This window comes from Plasmodium yoelii (genome assembly GCF_900002385.2).
Source record: "Plasmodium yoelii strain 17X genome assembly, chromosome: 13".
In the NCBI taxonomy this organism is placed as follows: domain Eukaryota; phylum Apicomplexa; class Aconoidasida; order Haemosporida; family Plasmodiidae; genus Plasmodium; species Plasmodium yoelii.
In genome coordinates, this window is record NC_036185.2 from 704842 (window position 1) to 731123 (window position 26282).

Sequence of the window (26282 nt, forward strand, 5' to 3'; positions counted from 1 at the left end):
ATATGTGTGTGTGTAAACTTAAATATATTTTGGTTGTTTTTTTTTAATTTTCTAATCCTACATTAATATTATTTTTTCTAAAACTGTCGCAACTACCATATCCTTAAATGTAAGAAAAAATATATCATTACCAATATATGTGGAAGAAAAAAAGTTAAGCCCTTTATATAGTTCATGTAATATGCTTATAATAAAGATATGTGAAAATACCTAATAATATACCAATTTTATTTTATCTTTGGAAATTGATAGAGAATAAACATATTTTGCATTATGGTTAAAATTTGCACTTAAAATTAAAGAATGAAAAAGGCATGCACATATATATACAACGCGTGTGCAAATATGTATACATATAAGCAAGGATATTTACGTAAAAAATTACACTTTTAAAATTAATACAATTTAAATGTGTGGATTATATGTAAGTTAAAAAAAAATATAGAATAATGTTTATATCATATAAAATGGAAACAAAAAAAAAGTTAAATAAAAATTGCTAATTGACTCTCAGTGTAATAATTACTATATGATCATTTCACCCAAATCATTTTAAAAAACAATGCCACAATGATAAATATATTATAACATATAAAATGCTTACATATCATTCACATTATTAATACGAAGGCTTCAAAGTGGTGTGAATAAATAATATATATAAAACATTATAAATGATCTTCAAATAATCCCACAAAAAAAATTATGAAAAAAAATATAAATATACATATGTTAAACAAATACGCAACACATATTAATTGCAACTTGAATAAAATGATTATATTAATAACTTAAAATAAGTTTCAATATAAAAGTCAAATCCTCTGCTTAATCCGAATGCGCACATATCTATAGTCATCTTTATAAAAAAAAAATAAGCAATATAAATATTAACAAATAATTAATTAATTCAGCTGCAATACTTTTATTCCTTTTGTTTCTATGTTTGTTGTGCCTTTCCTATTTATTCGAATTAAATCCTGGATCCTTTATATGTGCCTTAGCATCAAAAGGGCAATTCATTTTATTACAAACAATTAGTAGTAATCTTGCTTCAACCTCTTGACTTTGATTTTTAAACATGTACATATCACCAGGGCTTATTAACAATTGCATATGTTTTTCACATTCAGTAACATTATTTTTGATTCCTGTGTCAATAAAAAATTTGTTTAAATGACAATCTAAAACAAGAAACGTCATAAAACCATAAGAATTTTTTACAGGTCCATATGTCGTTTCGGTCCCTATCAAAATAATTGCCATTCCACCTCCTTTGCTTTGATAATTTAAAGGAATACATGTAACTCCTTTTTTTATATTATTTTTATAGCTTCTTTCCAATTCTATAATTTCCATTGGAGATCTTTTCATAAAAGTTGCATTTTCTTGTATAGACGTTTTAATTATTTTGAAAACATTTTTGTTTTCATCATTACCTTCACCTTTATTTTTTTCACTCATATTATTCTCTTTGTTCATAAATTGATTTTCACTATTTCGACTACAATATTTCCTTATGTCATTTTGTTTTGATTTATCGTTATTAGTTTTCATTACTTCACTTAATTTCGGTCGACCTCTTCTTCTCTTTACTTTAATTTCACCTTGTCCATTTTGTTCATTATTATTATTTTCATTAGTACTATTAAAGCTATTTGTTTTTGTAAAGGCACTACTTAATGAATTTTGTTGTTGCATTTTTTCTCTCATCAATCTAGCTCGATATTCTTCCATTTCTTTTTTTTTCCTTCTCTTTCTTTTTGGTTTTGCTCCCATTGCATTATTACCAGTTGAATTCATATGATTAAAGCTGTATTTTCCAATAACACCGCTATTGTTATTTACAGTACTTCGTCCTAAATTATAAAAATTTTTACTAAAATTTTTTTCATTCTCATAATCACCATTTTCATCTCCAGATTCTTCTTCTTTACCATCATTAAACTGTTGATCGGATTTATTGGATTTCCTATTATATCCATCATCTTTTGTACTATTGTTGTCTTCATCATCATATTCATCATCTTCTTCACTATTCTGATGTTTGTGTTTTTGGCGCATTCTTTCCATTATTATAACATGCTTTTTTCGTCTTTTTCTTTTTTTTAATTTTTTTTCAAGTTCTTCATTTTTCTTTTCATTTACTACACTAGAATAATTTTTAAATTTACTTAACCCTTTATCATTATTTAACGTTATTTTGTTTGTATCATTTTCTGTATTTGTACCTAAATTTGTATTATTGTCATTGTCATTTTTTTCTTCATTATTCGTGTCATCTTTATTATTATTGTTGTCATCTGTCTTATTTAAATTTTTCTTATTTAAAATATTTTGTGCATTTCGTACTGTAGCTAATCTATCTTTCAATGGTAAGTTTTTTGTTTTATCATTTTCATTATTTGCATTTCCAGAAACTGATCGTCCTAATATGTTATTGCTTATACTATTGTTAATAGGTTTATTAAGATTATTATTTTTATTATCGAGAAATGCTGCTGAAAAAACATTAAACATTTTTTATATTGGATTTCTCTTCCTTATATATATGTAATGTATTCAAATTCATCGACATTTAAATCGTATGATAAACAAAAAAAAAAAAATAAATATAAATTATCATGAACTATTCTTCTGTTTTCATTATTTTGTTATATATATTTTTTTTTAATTAAAATTTACATAATTGATAAAAAAAAAATTAATAAAAAAAAAATATATAGTATAACGCGAAAGAACTCTTAAAGATACATTATACATGTGAAAATAACATGATTTAATAAATTTTTAGTAATTTTTTATTTTAGGCATTAAAAATCCCATATAACGAAATACATATTTAAATGATATAAGGCATTTTATCATAATAATTATTATTATATTAAATAAATTGTATATTATATAATAACACATAGCATGCATACTTTTTATATGTTTAAGTGTGCATTTTGGCGATATATTTTGTATGTAAATATACAAATTTTTACAGCTAATAAAAAAATAATAGCTTTAAAAAAGTAAAATGATTCTTAAATAATTTAGCTAAAATTTTATAGTTAATGAAGCGCATTTTCCCAATTTTTTTAATCACATATCATTACATATACAAATGTATTTCTTTAAAAAAAGAAGCATGATGTAAAAAGACTATGAAAATGTGTATATAATTTTTTATATAATACGGTTTCCTATTTTTTTTATATAAAAAATGTTAGCTAATAAAAAGGGGAAACTTAAGCATACTAAAAATTATATTATATATATATGATATATAATACATCATATTATTTTTAATATGTTCGCAAAAAATGACTATATTACATAAAACCTGATACTCATACTTAACGCATTATTATATTGCATAAAAAATATTTCCTTAAGGAAAAAGGAAAAAACTGGTAATTAAAATTTCAACAACGTGCTATAATTAAAAATAATCTTTACTTTCTTCTTGATCTACACGAATCAAGTCATGAAATTAAAAAATTTCCATATGCATATTTATTTTATGCTAAAAGAACGAATATATAATTAATTAACATTATAAAGCTAAAATTAAATTCAGAAAAATAAGAATATGTTTTTATATTTGTTTCTTCTATTATTTAAACTTTAAAAATGTATTATTGTAGATAGAAAAAAATATATGTACATATATTTTAATAATAAATATATATATATTGTTCTGTACTAATAATAACAAATATAACATTTTAAAAACATATACAATATAAATTCATGGGTTCTTCAGAAATAAAAAGAAATTAATAAATGTAACAAAAGAAAAGTTTTAGACAATATACAAACATTTATAATATCAAAAAATGAAAAGGCTTTTGAAAAATGCGATCATAGACATTAAGAAAATAAAATATGATGGTGATAAAAAACTATCAAATGCAATTCAGGAAAACATAAAACCGTTAATTATAAAAAATGCGCATAAATTTGAAAATGAAGAAATTCTTAAAATCATAGAAAAATACAACCAAAATAACTGTAAAGATGATCAAATATTAAAATGTAGTTATGACGTTTTTAAAAACAATGTACACAGGTACTCATTTGATCAAATTAATAGAATACTTAGGCTATATAATAAATCTCAAATTAATGATAATAATTTTAATACATCAATTTTTAATTACATAGTTAAAAGGTTAAATGCGATTCCTCTACCAATAACTGTGAATATGTTCAACAGTAAGAAACAAAAAGAAAAAAAACACCATTATGTCGGAACATAAATATGTGCATATGCATTCTACTTGTTATTATATTTTTCCATTGATATTTTCGTTGAAAATGTTTTTTAACGTATTTTAAAGCACAATGATAAAAATATTCTCATATCTCAATTTTTAAAGCTATATTTTCTGTATCTTCTTTTTTCCCATTCTTAGACTTAATCCGATGTCAGTTACGAGATTACAAAAATATTGATATAATTAAAGATTATTTTGTGAAAAATATAGACAATTATAATGCCTTAGATTTAACAATTATTTTAAGTTCCTTTACTATGTTACAAGAAGAAATTATAATGAAATCAACAAACTTGTTTGATGATGAAAAAAAAGATGGTACAAAATTAAAAAATCCGAATTTAATATCAAGGAATTATAATGAAATAATATTATTAATATTAAATAAAATAAAAAATGATGAAAATATTCATAACAATTTAAGTGTAATAAATTCCATCTTGATTTTAAATATGATAAGTAAATTAAATATTAATGATTATGAACTTTTCAAAATGTTCACAAAAAAATATTATAAAAAATTAAAGGAACAAGATGTGGAACCTCATCATTTAACTTTATTATTAAACACATTTGCAAAGTGTAATATAAATATTAATATTTTGAAATATATTATTAAATATATGAACAATGATAATTTTGTTAATCAGTTATCGTACGTAAATATTGCAAATGCTGTTCATTACATGGCAAAGTTTAATTATAATAAAAACACGGATTTTTTAAATCGTTTAAAAAATAAAATCATCCAAATAATTGACACAATCCCTCAAAGGGAATTCAGTAATATTATGTGGTCTTTATCGAAACTAAAAGTTAAAGACGACCGTTTTTATTTTTTTGCACTTGAAAAAACGAAAAAAATTGTACATTTAATGGATATGATGTCAATTGCTCAAGTATTAGATGCCCTAAGACGAAGAAAACATTTTTCAAGTGATTCTGCTCCTCTTCAAAACACCATGTCCAAACACAGCAATGATAACACAATTCAAAAAATTTCGAATATACATAACAATTCTACGAAATTGGAAACAAATTTACAAAATCAAGAGCTTAATCATGTAAGGGAAAATGAAGATATATTTGAGGAGAAAGAAAATAACAGTGATGAAAAAAAAGAAATTTCATCTCATAAAACAGAACAAACGAAAAATGAATTAACTAAAGGAAGTTCTTATGACTCATGTAATATATCTGAGGAATTTGAAAAGGAAGTCATTGATTTGCTAATAAAAAAATACTTAGAAAATATCGGAAGATGTTCATTACATGTATTAACACAAGTTCCCTTTTGCTCTTTACAACTTAACTGTACAAATTATGATGTTTATCATAAGTCACTAGATGTGTTGAAAAAGAACAGAGCAAAAATGACCACTATAAATTTGATATATGCAAGATATTTTATTAGAATTCTTATAGAGAAACAAGAAAACAATTTTCAAAAACTACCTAGGTCACTTAAGCAGTTTGCAAAGGAAATTATGAATTCTGATAACAATTAAACCGCACATATATTTTGGCGCCTTTATATGTTTACGCATGTTAATGCATATTGAAGTATATACATTATATTTGTTTTGTGATACCATTTAGTAGCCACAATAATGATATACTTTTATGCTGACTATAATTGTCATACACACTTGGATATTGTTTGTAATTTTTTTAAAGTTTGATTACGTTTATTATATAATACATTTGAAATTAAATTATGTATATTTATTTTTACTATTATTCGATCCGTATATTTATTTATGCGCTAATCCTGTTTATTTGTTGCTTTAAGAAATTTGTATATAATAAAATATATTCCTTTATATGGGGTGCTCATTTTTAACTTTGTATTTCTTTGTTTTTCCAACTATAGTATATCCATTTTTATTACTCTCTTTTATTGTTAATTTTTTGTAAAACCTTATATAAACGTAATTTTTCAATTCAATCAATTATTATTATTTTACTTTTAAAAAATATATTTCTTATTTGGTATTTATATTGTATATATATCTCATTTTTTCACCTTTTTAAGTATACAAATATTTTGTGGGGCGTAATGCCCTTTTATACAAAATTAATTGTTCTGCAAGCATTTCCATTATTATTATTTTTTTTCTATTTTAAAATATAACACTTTTAATATTATATATTTTTATTCTAACAATATTAAAAATAAATGAAATATTTATACTAAAATAAAAAACAACATGTAAATTCTTCAAAATAATTAACTAACTCATGATAAGAGCTTTAAGTTAATTGTAAAAGTTTATATATAAATGTATATAGGGAAAATTTTATAACAATAGCATTCTTAAATTCTATAATTTCATAGAGATAATATATGGATGTTTTATGTAATTTTTTCTAACAAAATTATCTATATGTAAAGGAAAATTACCAGAAACCAGTGTAAACATTAATTTTTTTGTTATCTTATATAATTAATTATAATAAAAATGGCAACAATAAGTGGGTCAGAGACATTTTTACCACTTGCTTTGATGGATAAATGTATTGGTTAGTATACTAAATCTACGATGTTACTCATGTTAATATATTTTCGAGAACACGAAATGTGTAAATACCCATTTTATTATGGATATTTAAATATAGTAATTGATGTGTTTACTTATTCGATGATTTTAAAAAAAATATATGCACAACTATACAATAGATTAATTTATTTTAAAATATTTCTATTGTTTTAATAATTTCAGGTAGTAAAATATGGATAATGATGAAAGGTGACAAGGAAATAATTGGGAAGCTAGTTGGCTTCGATGAATATGTCAACATGGTAAGCCAAACTAAAGTCATGAATAATACTTCACGTCTTTTTAAAGTGGGAATAGTATCATATGTGCATATAATATTGATAATTAATTTATTACACATAATGTTTCATTTTCTGAATACAGGTGTTAGAAGATGTTACTGAATACACATATATAAATAATGTTAAAAAGGTAAACAAGATTAAAAAATTATTATTAAATGGGTTGAATATAACAATTATGGTTCCTGGAGGCACCCCTGTTAATTATTATGATTATGAAGAGAAATTAGAAGAAAGCATTGTTTAATAAATCTTTATTTTTTCATGTTCAACATTTATATGTTTTTTATTTTTTAAACTTTAATTATATATATAATATGGCAGTACTAAAAACTTTAACATATTAAATTTTATAGCTATGTGCATATACATATGCCTGCTTTAAATGTAACTTAACGCACATCGTTTTTTTGGTACTATATTTTACGAGAAAAAAAAATTAAATGTTTTAAAAAAATAAAATCATTTATAAAAATGGAACGGTTTAAAAAAAATATCCATATTTTATAAATAAAAAAATTAACATAACAATTTTAGAAAAAAAGGTTCAATAAAATTTGTCTGCGCCATCATGTACGCGCTCTTATTCTAATGTAATACATATTTCCCCCATCACTATTTTTTATTTTTTTGTATAGCCAATTTAAAAGGGGGCAAATACCCACAGGACAATAGACCCATCTGGATATCCATTTGATGTTGCAATAATATTATGATTTTTTGGATATGCTTGGACACTTGTTAAAAATGATAGCTGCTTTTTTTTTGGAATTCTAAAATTAGAATCACTCACATTATAATAAGACATATCGATATGATAATTTGGCAAATAGAGATTGTTTATAGTATTTACATGAAGCCCCGTGTATATATCATATACATGAGCATATGTATCAATTGATGGTATTATACATTTATCTCCTGATATACATGAATAAAATTTTGGAATATCTGTTTTGTTATATATAATATCTGTTAATTTGTTATATAGCATTTGTTCATTTTCACTCATCATGTATTGGTCTCTTTGTCTTATTACAGATTTATCATTATTAATACTACTATCAATAGTAGTATCGCTATTTTTTCCATTGTTAATATGATTACCACTGTAACCGCTATAATATGCTTTAAGATAATCATGATTTTCTTTTAAGCTTATGTGCATTTCTTCATATGGTATAAGATCCATGTATTTCAAATTATCTACAAAAATAGACCATGTAGGTTCAAGTTGCTTATTAACATGTTCATAAAACGTTTTGGTCCTCACAGTATTTTCATCAAAAGCACTTGATCCGCTATCCGAATAATCGCTGCAGTCAGTGTCAGTTTCATTTTCATTTATATTTTTTTTGTTATTCTCTGAATTTTGTTTTTTATCATTGAGTTTCTTATTTAACTCATTTATGACATCTATTCTATCTTTTAAATCGTCATATTCATATATATTTCCAACACTACATGGATGAAGTTCATTATCATTATGCACATCTGTAACAAAACTATTTTCTGATATCTTTCTATAATTAATTTTGGGTTTATCTGGATTTGCTATATCATTGGTAGCTTTATGCTTGTTTAAATAGTATGATTCATAATTATTTAAATAGCTCACCATATTCTTAGCATTTTTTTTATTATTCATATATAAAAAATCAAAAACTTTCGCATACTGTGATTTATTTGTACTAATTATATATTTATTGTTATTGCTGAACATACAATGTGTAACGCTTTTTTCTTCATCATAAAATGATTTAATAATATTATTATTAATATCATATAGTCTAACATACCCATCATATCCACTAGTCATAAGAATATTATTGAATATATTTTTACACAAATCAAATGTAAGAGATGAATAAGAGGCAGATGAGAAGTTCGACGAAAAGGAAGAACTACTACACACATCATCCGTATCATTGTTTTCATCTATATTACTATTATTTAATGAGTTACTATTTTTTTTTTCTAAATTGGTCTTTTTTTTTTTTTTATCCAATTTCGATGATCCTTCATAATTAATTGTGTTATTAAAGCTAATACTTGTTAATACATCTTCATGAGAATATATAGAAGCATATGGATTTTTGTTTTCTAAAAATATGGTATCATTTGTATTCTTATTAGATCGTTTTTTATTCAATGCAAATAAATTCATTCTTATGTCCCATATTTTTAATATTCCATCTCCCCCACCCGAATAAACTAAGAAACTGCTTATATTTGGTATCGCTATGCATGAGGTACTATATTCATGCGATTCTTTAATAATAAATATAGATTTATTAATTATTTCATTTATTTTATTTAATTTAACATAATTCATATCAATCATGTTTATATTATATTTTATTAAATCATTATAATCATATATAGGAACATATATAGCCTTATTATTTCCAAGATCCTTATATTTAGTTTTATTATATGGGGTATACATATTTTCTATTATATTGTTATTGATATTCTTATTATTCGTATTTAACAATTTATCATCACATTTTGCATTTTTAATTATATTAGGTATTGATATGTCAACATGTTTCCCTATATAATCATTACAAACTTTTCGGTTTTCATATAAATCGAATATCTCGATTATTTTGTTGTCACCACATGCATAAATATACTTTTCATTGTCGCTAATTGCAAGGTCTCTTATATTATCAATTCTTGTACATAGCTTTGTTAGTAGTTTATTTTCATATAAATCATATAAGTAAATAATACCATTGGTTCCACACCCTGCTATATATTTCCCTTGGGGTGAAAAGCAAACTTTATTTATCCCATAGTTGTTATCACAAAATATATCAAAACGATTTCTTTTAAAATCGTCTCCAGCGAAGCTTATATTGTTACTGTCATCTGAATACAAAAAAAAAAAAATTTAAAGAATCAGTTTGACATGCACATAATCACAAAAATATATATATATATGTATATATTATAGTGTGCCGGAATATGTATAATTCTTTATGCTATATAAAATAGACAAAGATAATGAAAATATAAACAACTATATGTTTACACTAGGTATGAACATATATCCACATTTAAGTTTTACTTTTATAAAATTTGTTACATTTTTTTTAATAATTACCATAATTATTTTCGTAATTTTTATTTATATATTTATTTGTTCCACCGAATTTTATAACTGGAACATATTTCCCTTGAATTTTTTTACTTACATCCCTGAACTGTTTAGTGTCTCTATCGTTCATATTTCATCATATTTGAATGAAGAAAAAACTATATATAGCTATATGATATATATCAAAAAATAGTATAAAAATATGATAAAGAATTTATTTTTATATATAATAATTCCCTTTTTCCTTAGATACTCCTAAATATGTATAAAGTTAACATGAACTTTTTATATTAAATGAACTTTCTGGTATTTTTTTCGTTCTCTGCCCCACTCTGGGAATTACACAATCCCGTTATAGTTTTATATTAAATAGCAATGCTATATATGCTAATAAAATTTTCAATGTATTATTATTTAAACGTGCTTTATATATTTATCTTTGTTATGTTACTTATTAGGCTTCCCGTTCTCGATCTATTTCCAGTTTGAATTTCAGTTTTATTTCACTTTTATTCCAACTCTGGGTGTGCTTTGTATAATTTAATGGTTCAAAAAATAAAAGAAAATTACATTCATATTCATTTTATATTCAGATAAGCCCCCCGTTTAAAATATATCATAAGAGAACAATTAAATTAATGTGCTTTACTTGATTTTTATGTTTAATTTTTAAAAAATTAATAGATAAAAAATTAAAGAAATAAAATATTAGAAAAAATACAAAGCTAATATGTATGTGAGAAATAAATAAATAAACATAAGCCAAACTAATAAATTATAAATAACTTTTCCGTATCTACAATAGTAAATAATATAAAACAGCATTTTTTAAATATTTCGAAAAAATGAGATTCGTTTATATGCATAACTAAAATGCATATGCAGTATATTATGTAGGCACCTTATTTCATTACCCCTTTATATTTAATCTTAAGATGATTTTGTTCATTAATATATATACATATGCTAAATTCATTTGTGTTTCTCACGAGAGAAAAAATAAATACTTTAATGATACTGAAAGTTACACATAATTAAATCGAATTTTGTACATTTTATTAAAAAGTATCAGATAAAATTTTATGATTTACAAATAAAAATGTGTAAAAAAGGTATAAGTATTTAAAAAAATTTTAATATATTATATTTTATCCATATGTGTATTTGGTGGTCATAGATAAGGCAAATTTGTTGTAACAATGCATATATGCGCAATCCCAATTCGTAAACATATATAAATGTGCATACAAAAACAAATAAACACATGTACATTAACTCATTTAGATTTAAATTTATTCAAATATTCTTCATATGTGCATAACTTGAATTGTGGATTCTGCAACATTTTATAAATCATTTTAATATTTTTTGCATCGTCATCGCTTTTTGCTATGATCCAACATGATTGGTCATCTACCTTACTCAAGGTTATCCAAATGGGTGACCATATTTTCATTATTTCCCATTTTTTAAAATAATTTGGATAATCATACATATAAAAATGCCTTGCCATTTCATAATTTTCTGAACTCGTTAACGAAACAACATTTGGTTGTGTTTTAACAATTTTTATTTTGTTGCACATATTTGAAAATATATCCAAAAAATGCTTTTTATTTTCATTCATAATATTTGTATTAGTAAAGTAAATGTTTTTCCAGGATAAATTATTTTTTTTTAAAATATAATGACATTGAAATATAAAAAGAAGGCATGTTAAAAGACTATCATAGCCTGCATTATGTTCATCGCTCTTTAGCACATTTGCATTTCCATTCAATGTGTTTGCATCTTTATAATATTTCTCATCGTATTGGTATGAAGTACTATTTTCTAACTGATTTTTTCCATTTTCTTTCCCTTCAATATTCTCATCATCATAATTATTATTTTTGGCATCAGTTGGTTGTCGTTCATTATAATTTTCTCCAGACGAATTTGCCTCACTTTTTTCATCTTTTACAAAGGGAATAAGACACTGTTGAAGGTCTAATATATTCCCATTGAGAAAATTAAAAAAAAAATCAAAGTCTTTACTTGAAGAAATTAATGATGCCATGTACTCACATAAGCCTTTTAATGTTGCAGGGCCATTTAATGAATATAGATACTCATTTGTTTCATTCATATATTTTGTATCAACTGTATATGGAAATAATTCTGTCCATTTTCTTTTAAAAGCATGAATCGAATCTGGTAATTCATGATAAAATGTTTGGTATATATGCAAAATGTCGTAAAAGCAGTTATGCCCAATTAGTATTTTATTACTTTTTATAATTTCATCAAATAATAATCTAACACCAATAGTTTCATTTATTTTTTCTATCTCCATTTGCAATGCTTTTATTTGTTCATTATAGGAATCTTTTTCAGTTTTATATATTGCTAAATTTTTCTTATCGTTCAATTTAACAGATATACAAAAAATTGAATTAAAATATTTTGTAATTAATGTATGTGCAAGTAATCTGAGATATGGATTTTCTATTTCAATATATAAGGGACATTTATCATATTCTTCGTTATTATCCAAATTCAAATCTTTGGAATTTTCTGAAATTTTTTCATCGCCTTCAGTAGAATTATGCACAGGTTTATGTTTATTATCAAGATTTGTATCGCTTTTAATGATTTTATTACTGCTTTGGTTTTTATCATTGGTTATAAAAGTTTCATATATACTATTTTTATGATCACCATCTTTGTAGCATCCATTAGATAGGCTTACGTGTTTCAGCTCATCTAATTTACCCTCGCTACTACTACTTTGAATAGGTGAATTAGTTGGGGTTCCTAGCTCATCCTTAGCAATATTGTTAAATTGAGTTTCATTTTCATTAGATAACCATATACCAATTTTTTTTACGATTTCAATAACTGCTTGTTTATCTTCATCATCTACAGCTTTATAATTTTCTATTTCGTTAATAATTTTATTTATATCTATTTTATTTTCTCCAGTTTCTTTATTATAATCATTCTTTGTGTTGCACTTATTAAGTAAATTTTTTAATCCATCAATTTTTTCAAAGATGTGTTTTTTTTTTTCGTCTTCTTCATTTGGTCTTAAATAACTTACACCATTAAATATCCACTCATTAAAATCAAAATTATTTTCTTTTAAAAATATAAGTGTTGAAGTAGAGACACTAAAATATTTATTTTCTTTTGGGAATATATATATGCAATATGGTGATATGTCCCACTCTTGCTCATTTTTCATAGGGGAAACTTTGCTAACTTTATCATTATTTTCAAAAACTTTAATATTATGTATGTTTTTATTTTTTATAATATTATTTTTAATCTCATTACATTTATCATGTGTTGTTATATCCCTTTTCTTAGCAATAGTTATTCCTATTTGACAGGGGAAAAAAGATTTGGCCCCATAACAATGAGCTTCATAACTTGAATCAATGGATATGTATCTCTCATCTTTTAAATGCAATCCAGTATATTCAACATCAATAGAAACAAAATCACTTTCTTGAATCTTACTTAATATTTCCTTATGTATACTATTCCAATTATTTATGTTTACACTTGTTATTCTTGAGTAGTTTTTTTTCAGTATATTATATTTCATGAAGCGCGTTTTCTCTTTTAAAACCACATTTTTAAAGAAATAATTCCTAACACTTAGCATTATACCCAGGCACAAATATCTATGTAAATAAATATGTATATGGATATTTATTTACTATCACTTTATCTTTTCTACTTTATTTGATACTTTTTCTGGTATGTTATTTTTTTTTAAAGAGAAACGAACTAAAGCACATTATGATGATCTCCTGATTCATCGAATCCATGCTAATATAAATACATAAAATCACAACATAGCAATTAGTTCATTATTATTTTCATTTGACAAATTATTCAAACAATATGAGTCTTTTGTTTTTCTATTCGTATCATTTCAATTTGTGAAACATTGCAATGGGAAAAAGTATTATTTTTCTATGTAAAATATTTATATTCAGGTACATAGGTAATTATATATTTTTTATATATTCATATGGTTATACAAATTTTTATTTTTCATTTTTTTAAATCACAAAATACGACATCAAACTGGAGAAAAAATAAAATAATCAAAAAATAAGAGATAAACAATCACCAATTTTTTTTAATCGTTTTCTAATTATTATTTCCTTTTTTCTTATACTAATAAAATATGTTCTTAAATAATATACCAAAATATTTTTTTTAATATATTAAAAGTTTTTTTTTAATGGAATAAATCATTGCGAAAACTAGAAATAAAAATAATTCTGTATAGCAAAACAAAAAAAATAGCTTCAAATCTACAATTGTGCAAACGCATATATTACATTCAATTGCATACCTTAAAGATATAAATACATCATTAAAATTATTTATTTAATTAATATTTAGGCCTTTTTACAAAAATAAAATTATAAAAATGCCGACAATATGAAAAGATAAAAATACCATTGACATAAATGTAGATATGAAAAAAGTGTGGTATAAAAGCCACTGTGGGTGTATATAAATGGAATACACACACATATATATACATATGCATACAACTTTTTAATTTAAAAATATTGTATATGTGTTGCAATTTAGCGTATAGAACATCACGGAATGTGAAAATTACATAAATAAACAAAAATATATGCATATATCCATATATGATAATATATTATCATACAACCAATTTGTCTTTAAACAGCATATCAGTGATGATATGAATACTTATATGCCTTTTTATTTGGGGCCTACAAATTAACAAAGCATATATTTTAAGCGTACCTTTATTCCCTTGCATTCCCCCTCTTTTATCTTTCATAGTCCCATTTGCATTACTTTTTTCATTTTGATAAATTCTATGGACGTTGTTTCATATTCCGAAGCATTTAACCTATTACTATACACATTTTATGCATCCTATTTGTGTTGATTAAAATTATTTTTATCAAAATCATCGATATTATGTGATCTATCATAATTGTAATTATAATTATCTATTAATTTTTGAACATTAAAATTATTTTTTATAGTTGTATCACCATGAGTGGCCAAATTGTATCCTAAATTATTATCAATATTGTCTTGGTTTAGGTTAACATTTGAATTGTAAATATTTAAATTGTTATTTCCATAATTTTTAACAGAATTATAAATACTATTATTATCATCATTGTTATTGGTGAGATTGTCATTGCTGTCTTTATTAATGTAGCTGCTCAATATATTTGAGTATTTATCAATTAGTGCATTATAGTTGTTAATCCCCGTGTTTTTGTAACTCATATCATTATAGGAAGTAACTCCATGAAGAATATTATATTGTGCATCTCCAGCTAAATAACTTTTATTCATACTATTATTATGAGGAGCAATTCCTTCACCATTGTAATAATCATAGTGATATTTGTCTCTAACTTGAGTCTCAGTTTGTGTGTTATTTTTTTCTATTAAGGCTGTTTTTTTTCCTTGTTTTAATATGTTATTTTGAGAGTATGAACTTATTTCATTTTTCTGAGTATTCCATTTTTCATCAATACTTGTATGCATAAAATTGCTAAATTTATTTTCTATTCTACTTTTTATAAAATTATTACTATCTTTATCCATGTCATTTATTTCATCATAATTTTGAGACATGTTGTTAATTGATAAATTCATATTTTTTAAAATATTATTATTGTAAGGTTGATGCTTATTTAAATAATAACTATCAATATTGTTTGTATTTTCCACATCTGTATATCCTAGTTTCATATCATCGCGTTTGTTAAATTTATTATTATTATTATTATTATTAATACCATTTTGCATCTCTTTATCATCATTTTTATTTTCATTAGTATTTGCGACTTTATTCATTTCTTCTTTGTCTTCTATTGATTCTTTTATTTTTGTTATGCAATTGTTAAAATCTAATATTGTCAGCAAATGAACAAGATGCGAATGATTACTGTTTGAGCTTAAGTTCATCATTTCATTTATAACACGAACAAGTTTTTGATTAAATGTGTCATTATATTGTAACAATTTTTCAACAACTTGCTTCAAATCATTATCTTTGTCATCATCACCATTTTCATCGTTATTTTTTGCATCATTTTTTTGCTTGTTCGTTTCGTTATCCATTTCGTAATTTAAAATATCAGTAAATAATTCATTTTCTATTAGGCATTGAAAAAAATAACAAAATTTAAAAGATACATCTATTAGCTCCATTAAAGGGGTTGTTAAATCTTGAACACGCAAAAAACATTTTGTGGCAACTTGGGAAATATATAAATCATGTATCGATTTTGTATATTCAAAATCTTTAGATTTATGAATTTGTGTAGACATTAATTTATATTCGTAATTAATAATATCTTCTTGTAAATATCTAATTAAATGAAAAATAAAAAATTGCATTTTATATCTAATAGAAAACAAATACGAAAATAGTAAAAAACCTTTTTTATAATTTAGGTATTTATATAAACGCCTATTATGATAACACAATATTTTTAAGTTATAATATATTCTTCCTAAAAGAAATAAAAATTGGAAAATAGAATTATAAGTATATATAGTATTAGTATTGATAATTAAAGCAATCGGCCATGTTAATTTAAAATGAATTTCTATATTATTCCACAAATTCAAGCCACTATGGATTTTTATATTCTTGTTTATATTTTTGTCATAAAATATTAATGTTTCATTATCGACATCAATTTCAGGAATTTCAATAGGAGATTTATAAGACTGATGAAACCATTTATATATTTCTACCGAGCAATCATAGCAACTGAACAAAAATAAATCTTTAGAATTATCTTTCTTTTTTTTTTTCGATTTGTTCATTTTAGTGTTCAAACTCGGTCTACATAGCTCAATTTCCTCAAGGTTATTTTTATCATACTTAGGATCATTATTATTGTTATATAAAATCATTTGGTTTATTTTTTTAATTTCATTGGTTATTGTTTCCGTATTCTTATCATTGTATATATTAAATAAATTATTACCATTTCCATTATTGAAGTTCGTATTATTGGTATTACCATAATTATTAATAGGAAAATCTACATTTAGCGTATTGTTGTAAAAACGCTTGAGCCATTGTTTTATTTTACTTTTTTTTTTAAGTAATTTATGTTTAAACAATATTGGACATGTATAAAAACCTATGTACCCATTTCCAATATCCAATGTAAAGGCTTGAGTCATGTCTAAAGCCCTTATATGAATAATTGGCTTTATCTTATTTTTCGGATTATTTATTTGTAAATTATATTCATCTAATTTTTGTATATAAACACTAAAAGAATGCTTTATGCAATTTATTCTTACACGAAACTTTGTTAAGCTATTTTTGTTTATATTATGAAATATCTGTTTATTGGTTTGAATTTTCAATACATGAAATTTTGATTTATAATTATTATTATCATCCATATCTTCATTATTAAAATGATCTTCATCGTCTTTAAATTTATCATTATCTTGATTTTTCATATAATTTTCCTCACCATGTTGGATATCTTCATAAGTGCTTTTATTTTTTCTTTTCAAATTTATATTATTCGCTAAAATTTTATTATTTAAAATTGATTCTTTAGTATAATCAACTGTGTAGCTATTATTATCATGCACAAATGATGAAATACCTTTTCCTCCTATATATAACGACACTTCTACTTCTATATATCCTAAAACTGGATTATTTATATCATCTACATTTTTTATTGTCTTATTTTTTTTGTCTTCATAAAACTTTACTTTTATTTCAACAGCTAAACAATCTCCTAAAGATCCCCAATATCCTGAATCACCACTTAATATATCTGTTTTATAAAGCAATGGATTTTTAACTGATTGGATAACTAAAGAAAAACAACACCCTACAAGGAAATTGTGGTCATTCGATGTTTTACTTGGATTAATCGGGTTTCCGTTTATTCCTTCAACATTATCAATATTTATAAATTTATTATCAAAAAAATTATTAAAATTAACAGCAAAATCAAAACCATGCTTAAATCCTTTCAAAATTTGTTGTCTATAGTTGTTAATACATACACTATATATACTATCATAGTCATAATATTTTTTTTTATATAATTCTTGTATACCTTTGTAAAAATCATTTAAAACTATTTTATTATCATATATATAACTCATCCCCCCTAATATCAGGTTCCCGTATTTTTCCATTTCAAACGAATCGTAAGAAAATTTTTTATAAGATATTCTAGGATAAAAATATTTAGAAATTATATTCTCTGAAATATCTACATCAAAATTATAGAAATTCGAGCCATTGATAAAACTGGATGGATTATTACTATCACCACCATCAATATTGTTATTTCTTGAAAATAACAAATTTTCATATTTCTCTAAAATTAATTTATCTTTTTTATTTTCATATTTTGATTTACAATAATCTTCCACAGATAATGTAGAGTTTTTCCAAGCTATAATTTTTAGAAGCAATTCATTTTTATAATTTGGAGGACTATGCATAATAAACCAAGATTTTTCTAAAAAGTAATCATAAAAATCGCCATTATTTAATAAATATATGTCTTTAAATAAGTCAAATATTTTAATTAAATTTATGTCTTTAACAACATATTCCCACAATTTATAAGCTATTATGCTTCTAATCTTTTCAATAGTAATGTCAAATATTTCTTTGCAATATAAACACGTTGCTTCATTTCCTGATTCAGATGAACATTCATATGAATTATCAGAACTTTCCGTGCAAGAAAGGCTAATGGAACTAGCATACTCCTTCGGTACATTATTAATATAGTTATAATTATTATCATTATATATATTACTAATATCATTTGAGTCAGATCCATAATTCATATTATGGGTAATGTTATTTTCATATTCATTACTAGCTATATTTTGCTCATATCTCATAAAATCCTCCCCCAAATAATTATTTTTTTTTGGATAATTTGTCTGTAGAGTTTGATCAAAGGCTTTTGATAATATCTTAGTAATGGGAAACATTTTTAAGATATCATTGGTATTCCATTTATTGCTTCTAATTAATATACGAATAGATTTTCCTATAAATAATATTTTTCTACCAATTATTTTGTCTATACAGCACTCAGGTAAATTTGAAACACATTGGAAAAATAAATAATTCCATTCAAAATTCAAACTTTGAACATTGGTTAATGTTAAGTTTTCATATAATTCTTCTGGTGTTAAAAATATTTTTTTATCATCAGAATAAATAAATTGTCTTTTCTGAATAAAAAATTCATAATAAGGATCTAACAATTGCCCATAAAACATCCATGAAGATATTTGGTGTAATAATATTTTTCCTAAATTTTTAAAATATTTATGATAGACATGTTTAATTCTTGAATTTCCACATAAGCAACACTCATACAAATAATCTAAAATTTCTTTGGTTTTATTTCGACTTTCGCCTTCTAGTACATTCGCCTCTTCTTTTCTTTGAAATTCTAAATACTTTTTTATTATATTTATTATTATAATTATTTCTTCTTTTTTTTTTTCTAACATAGATAATATTTGCGTTAATGGTGTATTTTTATTATTATTTATATATTCTTCTATTTCACTGATTTTTTTTAAATATCTCTTTATAAATTTGTTTATTTCATTACTTATACCATTTGCATAATACCCATAAGGACGTACATTATTTATACTTTTTATATTTTTTAAAATAACTCCAAAATAATTGTCTATTTCATCATTTCTTTCATATTTTCTTTTTTTATAGGAGTTACTCAAATTATCAGTATCCTCGGATTCTTCAGTAATAGTGGATGATTTATCTGAAGGACTTAGAGATGATTCAGCTTCTGTAGTTGAATTTTCATTATTATCCGCATTATTATTTATTTTGTCATTGTTTTTTTCTTTTATGATATTCTTTTTCTTATTACTATTTAATTTGTTAAATTTGTGTATATGTGTTAAACTTTTATAAATTGTGTTATTTTTAACTAATAAACAAAATATATTTAATATATAAAAATAGTAACCTAATTCAACAATTTCATTAATTATTTTTATTTCAGAGCTCAAGAATATATGAATGTTATTATTTACTTCAAAACAGTATTCATCTATATTTATGTTATTTTCATTTGCTCTTTTATTCCTTCGCTTGTCCACTAAAATTATTATATCTCCGGTTTGCCCTATCAGGCTTAGGATTATTTCGTGAATCATTTTCGTGTTTTTTCACAAAATGTGTACATAATAAAAACGTGAATATATGCATATCTTTATAGTATAAATGATTCTATTCATTTATTAAAATATCTTAATATATATGAATTCATAATACGTAAATGTATAAATAAATATATTTACAAATACGTGTATATATACGTAATATTTAAAATGCTTAAAAATTAAAAATTAAAGGAAACAACTAAACTTCCTTATTATTCATAGGCATAATGTAAGTTTATTTTCATTAAAGCATCCGTTTTATTTTTTTCTTTTTCAGTTTTCCTATGATTTTTCCCTTTTACTTGGACTCATTTAAGGTTATATCGATCTTCTCACCTTTATTTTTTTTCGTATTTTTTATTTTTTTTATTTCATATAATTTCATTCTATTTCACCGTATTTTATTTTATAATTAATTTCACCATTTTTTACAATAAAAAAATAGTAATTAATATTAGAGATTTTTACACATGGAAATATATAAGGCTTTCTGCCTCAATTATACTATACATGCATATATAATATTTTTTCATAACGCTCATAACATATTAAGAGAAAAGAAAATTTAAGTAGTAACTTAATATAGAAAACACATTTATTATTTTTTTTTATTATTCATTGGTTTTTGTATAAATAAAAAAAATAAATCTCTTAACAAATTTCAAGAGCATAATATATTTAAAAAAATACACAAAAAAATGGAAACATAATACTTATTAAATCGTTTAAAAAAAATAAATAACATATATATATATATATATATATATATATATATATATATATATATTATGCATACATTACATAAGAGTTATAAAAATCGAAAAATGCTATTAACAATATACACAATTTGTGTTTATAAAAAACATACACATGCAAAACATCGTTATTTCTCTAAAAATATATAGTATATATATTGACAATGTTTGGTATATTTTACTTGTTTCTTGTTACCACATTATATTACACAAATGTAGATATATATGAATTAAAAGAAAAAACTTTTTAAATATTTGTTATAAACTACATCACACTTCATTTCCAAGTCTAGTAAATCGTCATCGTTGTTTATTATAATATCCGAAAACTTTATCTTTTCATCAGTTGGTAATTGGTTTCTAAAAATATAATGATAACAATGTAACCCACATATGTATATAAAATAAATATTAAACTACTACACACAACATAAAATTTCATGAAAAGCACACACAAATATTATATGAAAAATATAAGAAATAATGGCCTTACTTAATTATGCCCATGGCTGTATCGTACGTGCAATTTTTATCCCTTGACAATATACGCTTTATTTGATTCTTTATAGATGACTTTAAAAGTATAATAGGGCTTGTTAATAGATACAGTTTTGTTTCAATTAATAAAGGAGCTTCAATTGCTACATTATATTTTAAATATAGAAACTTATATTTCAAACATTCTTTAATGATCTGTATTATAATATATGTGTGTGTTATTTTGTTTATATATTTAACATTTTCTTCATTGTTGAAAACGATTTTTCTTAACAAAATTCTATTAATACTTTTATCATTATTAAGGATCTCTTCGCCAAAATGTTTTACAATTTTTTTATAACATGTTGATCCCTTTTTATATATTTGACTTGTTATATCATCCGCATTAATAACAACAACATTTTTTTTTTTCAAAAAATTACAAAATGTAGACTTACCTACAGCTATACCTCCTGTAATTCCAATTAAGCATAAATAATTCCCCAAAAAAAAATTAAATATCGCAAAAAGCCCAAAATACTTATTCAAATATATTAAAAAACTGTTCACCACTACCGAACTGATGATTATATATTTATAATTTTCGATTTTCTTAAATTTATTCTTTCTATTTATAAACCCAATAGGAATTGAGCCTAATGCCAAGAAGCATAAAATACATTTGCCCAAAAAAAATGGTAAAAACATAATTATCTTATTTTTAGAGTCATATTTTTAGTTATCCTGTAAAATATTGTTTTCTTCATTTATTATCTCTATTTATTTTCCACCTTCTTTCTCGTATTTCGCGATTAATATATGTGGAAAATTTTATTCGATTTATTCTTCTAATAAAACTTAATATTGTGTTATGAGTTTTTTTTAGCAGCATTTGATGGAACCGTGTTATCTAAATGCTTATAAAAACACCCACGATATCCATAAATAATCCCTTTCAGTTTTACATTCGAATAACAATATAGTGCTCAAAAGTGTGGAAAATATACAAGTTCATATATAATTGATATTATTATAAAATGTGCACGAAAAAATAATAGGAAATATAAATAACATATCTTTTCCAGAATTCGAATAGCACATTAAAAAAAATATATATATATAATAATAATAATAATAATAATAATAATAATAATAATAAATAAAAATTAAACAAATATTTAAATAGCGTAGTAGGATAGTTTGATCTCGCTATTAGTTTACATTTCCATTATTCAGCAAATAATGAAATAGAACATAATAATTTTACAAATATTATAATTCTTTCTTACATATAAAATCTTGAATATTACCTTTTTTCCAAACAAATGAACGATACGTTATTTGTAATTGCACTTATAATATTATTATATTTTTTTATTAAGTAATAGCAAATAATAGAAATATATTGTAAATTAAATAAAAAATTTAATATATGTGGCTTATTGTTTACTTACAATTATGTATAGGCTTTTAAAATACTTTAATAAAAAGAGGGAAAAAATATATATAATATATATAATGCAATTATATTTATTATATTTGCCCTTAAATTATAATAATGCATATTTACCTAGGCCTAAAATATTGCACATATGTACATTCTTATATAACTTTTTGTGTATAAACGTTTCGTATTCCTGTACTAATTAGAATATAAATGTTGTATATTAAGCAATTTTTTTGAAAAATTAGTGGAGTAATCCAGTTTAAAATTAAAATAATAATGTATTTTTTTCGTTGTTACTTAAAAAATGAAAAAAGAATTTTATATGCATATTATTACATAGCTAAAAAACATCGTTCAAATAAATTTATACAATAAAATAATATATTAAATTGTGCAATGCAAAAAAAATAACAAATAACATTAATTACACAATCTTCATTTTTCTAACACGGTAACAAAATTAACAAAATCCATATAGTTAAAAAAGAAAAAAATGCATTTAATATATAAATGCTATGGGAAACATTATATTAAAATACAAATGTATTATATAAATGTATATATTTATATGATTAAATAATTGTGTGTGTAGGGGGAGCTATTCCACAATATATACGTTATAATATTTATATTTTAATATATCTATGTTCCTTGGTGTAAGATATATTACAGCGGTATATATGCATCCATTGCCTAATTTGTTAAATGTCAACTTTATTAGCAACTGACAAAAACACTCTTCTTCACAAAAAATATTATGCAAATTGGAATTAAAATAAAAATAAATAAAACCCCAATGCATGCAATGCGCTAAAAAATCTCCAATAAGCATTTTTGATGTGTGTATTTAAAAATGTAAAATTATTTCGAATTATTTTTTTTATTTAAAATATCAATAATATTATGGGCTGCATTCATTATTCCACTCAATTGTAATCCACACTTAAAACACTTTTTATTTTTCTGAAACATTTCCATAAAGCATTTTTCACAAAAATAATGGAAGCATTCTGTAACACTTGGGTTCATTTCCAATTTCCATTTTTGTTTACATTTTATACAAGCAAATGGCAAATTATTTTCATCATCACTTGAACTTGCATTAGACAAATTTTCATCTTCTGACATCGAATTTACGGATAATTCATTTGAAGATTTATCATCACTATTATTTTCATTGTCACCATTTTCAGCGTTGTTATTGTTTAATTTTTCTTCTTTTTCTTTTAATTTTTTTAACATTTTTTGATTCCATTTTTCTAATTTTTCTTTTCTTAAAGCTTCATTTTGTTTTCGCTTTGCTTCATATTCTTGTTCAATTTTCCAACCACTTTTATAATCACTTCTGTCATGCAAATATATGCATGTATCTCCAAAACCACAATATCCTGTTTCCTTATAATCCTTACATATACAAGGCTCATAATCTATTCTTAAAGTAACTCTTACATTTGCTCCACTATTCCGAACTGGTCCATATAGCCCTGTATATTTATTCTTTGCTAAATTATCTTTTTTTATCATCAATGCTTTTTCATGTGCATCTTTTCCTCTATAAATATTCTCTTTTAAATTACCTTTTAATATTTCTTCTCCGATTTCAATATTTCGTTCCATTATAGCTCTATGATCATTTTTCCAATCTTTATCTATTTCATAAGAACCATAATCTTTAGATTCATTGAATTCACCTTTATATATTTTATCTTCGCCATTTTCATTTGATTCTTTATTATTTTCACTTTTCGATTGTATAATTAATTTATGTGATTTTTTTTTTAAATTAAGTTTATTTTCTTCATCTATTTTTTTTAATTTCTTTTTAAATATATATTTACAAACAGCATCATCGTCATCATCATCTCCCTTCTCTTTTACATTCCATATTTTATTAACTACATCTTTTTCATCAGTATTTTTAAATGTGTCAACATTTTCATTATTTTCCTTATCCTCTTTTATGTCTTCGATTTTCTTCTTATTTTTTATATTACTTATAGTTCTCTTTTTAAACATCCTTCTTTATTTTTATAAAAAATCCATGTACATATATATGATTATTTATTTGCAGAAATATATATATCAATTATTTGTGGATATAATAATTTTTAATATATCAAATATTTGATGTTTCATTTTTATGCTCACTACCGACTACTTTCGATGAGTGAGTATTTATCTGTAGTTTTATTTTTTATTTTTTTGCGGTCTGTCTAAATATATTTATTCATTGCGTGCCCACCTTTGTTTTTATTTTACACCATTATGTTACTTTGCCAAGTTATATCGTTAAATTGCAAAATAAATTATGTTATTTTTAAATGTGCTCTTATTTCCTTTATACTTATGAATAAGATATTTCCACAGTTATCGTAACCATATACTTCTTTTTGTTATATATATCATGGTACCATATATTATCAAGTTTTCATTGAAAATTTTCACTTTTGTTTAAATAAAAAATTTACTTTAAATGTATGTATTATTTATGAACAAATTTGTGACTCATTTAAGGAGAATTGCTAATTTATTTTTTCTATATTGACTTTTTAGCAATATATTTATCTTAATACTTCTTGATTTCTTTATTTTATGATTTTTTATGCTTTTTATAAATTGTTTATATTATTAATTGGGTATTAAAATACTTTGTTTATTTCCCGTGCAACTTTAAATGCCATTTTATGAAAATATTTTTTATATTTTATTTTAAGATGGGAGATCGAAAGTTTTTCGGTGGCCCATTAAATATTTCCAATTTAGTTATTATATTACATTATAAATTTTTTTTTAATATTTCATCACACTAATATTAAAGAGGACACTTGTGATGACCATACATAATGTGAAAAGAAATTAGTTGTATTTATTTTACAAATATAAACAATTAGCAAATAAATAATTTACAGTCAATACATTCAACATATTTAGAAAATATATATGTAAAGCATATTACCATTAAAACCCTATATGTGAAATAAAATTACAGTTATAAACAAAGTAAATTAATAATAAAAAAATAAAACAGTTCATTATTTCTGCTCTTTTTTTCTTTCTTTTTTACAAATATATATAAATTAAAATAAATTAAAATATGTTAAGTATAAATTCCATACTTTTAATTCAAAATAATATAGGGATATTTACTGATTTAAAT

At 23.0% G+C, this 26282-nt stretch overlaps 8 protein-coding genes across 8 annotated transcripts; 2 read left to right on the forward strand and 6 right to left on the reverse strand.

Annotated features, from left to right (window-relative positions):
• Positions 1-960: 960 nt before the first annotated feature.
• Positions 961-2520, reverse strand: PY17X_1310800 (uncharacterized protein; the record flags this gene model as incomplete). The annotated part of the gene is made up of 1 exon (XM_723356.2): positions 961-2520. The coding sequence occupies one exon, from the start codon at positions 2518-2520 to the stop codon at positions 961-963; it is 1560 nt and encodes a 519-aa protein (XP_728449.2).
• Positions 2521-3827: 1307 nt separating this feature from the next.
• Positions 3828-5776, forward strand: PY17X_1310900 (heptatricopeptide repeat-containing protein, putative; the record flags this gene model as incomplete). Its single annotated transcript, XM_022957021.1, has 2 exons — positions 3828-4206; positions 4407-5776. 2 exons carry the CDS (start codon positions 3828-3830, stop codon positions 5774-5776), a joined length of 1749 nt encoding a protein of 582 aa, XP_022813507.1.
• A 954-nt stretch (positions 5777-6730) lies between these two features.
• PY17X_1311000 (U6 snRNA-associated Sm-like protein LSm5, putative) lies at positions 6731-7357 on the forward strand (the record flags this gene model as incomplete). The annotated part of the gene is made up of 3 exons (XM_022957022.1): positions 6731-6791; positions 6992-7071; positions 7193-7357. The coding sequence occupies 3 exons, from the start codon at positions 6731-6733 to the stop codon at positions 7355-7357; spliced, it is 306 nt and encodes a 101-aa protein (XP_022813508.1).
• A 396-nt stretch (positions 7358-7753) lies between these two features.
• On the reverse strand, positions 7754-10346 carry PY17X_1311100 (WD repeat-containing protein, putative; the record flags this gene model as incomplete). Its single annotated transcript, XM_724656.2, has 2 exons — positions 7754-9987; positions 10223-10346. The coding sequence occupies 2 exons, from the start codon at positions 10344-10346 to the stop codon at positions 7754-7756; spliced, it is 2358 nt and encodes a 785-aa protein (XP_729749.2).
• Positions 10347-11492: 1146 nt separating this feature from the next.
• Positions 11493-13868, reverse strand: PY17X_1311200 (poly(A)-specific ribonuclease PARN, putative; the record flags this gene model as incomplete). Its single annotated transcript, XM_724655.2, has 1 exon — positions 11493-13868. The coding sequence occupies one exon, from the start codon at positions 13866-13868 to the stop codon at positions 11493-11495; it is 2376 nt and encodes a 791-aa protein (XP_729748.2).
• Positions 13869-15136: 1268 nt separating this feature from the next.
• Positions 15137-20437, reverse strand: PY17X_1311300 (gamma-tubulin complex component, putative; the record flags this gene model as incomplete). Its single annotated transcript, XM_724654.2, has 1 exon — positions 15137-20437. One exon carries the CDS (start codon positions 20435-20437, stop codon positions 15137-15139), a length of 5301 nt encoding a protein of 1766 aa, XP_729747.2.
• Positions 20438-21428: 991 nt separating this feature from the next.
• On the reverse strand, positions 21429-22386 carry PY17X_1311400 (dephospho-CoA kinase; the record flags this gene model as incomplete). The annotated part of the gene is made up of 2 exons (XM_724653.1): positions 21429-21558; positions 21692-22386. The coding sequence occupies 2 exons, from the start codon at positions 22384-22386 to the stop codon at positions 21429-21431; spliced, it is 825 nt and encodes a 274-aa protein (XP_729746.1).
• A 1600-nt stretch (positions 22387-23986) lies between these two features.
• PY17X_1311500 (uncharacterized protein) lies at positions 23987-25141 on the reverse strand (the record flags this gene model as incomplete). Its single annotated transcript, XM_724651.1, has 1 exon — positions 23987-25141. The coding sequence occupies one exon, from the start codon at positions 25139-25141 to the stop codon at positions 23987-23989; it is 1155 nt and encodes a 384-aa protein (XP_729744.1).
• Between the last annotated feature and the right edge of the window lie 1141 nt (positions 25142-26282).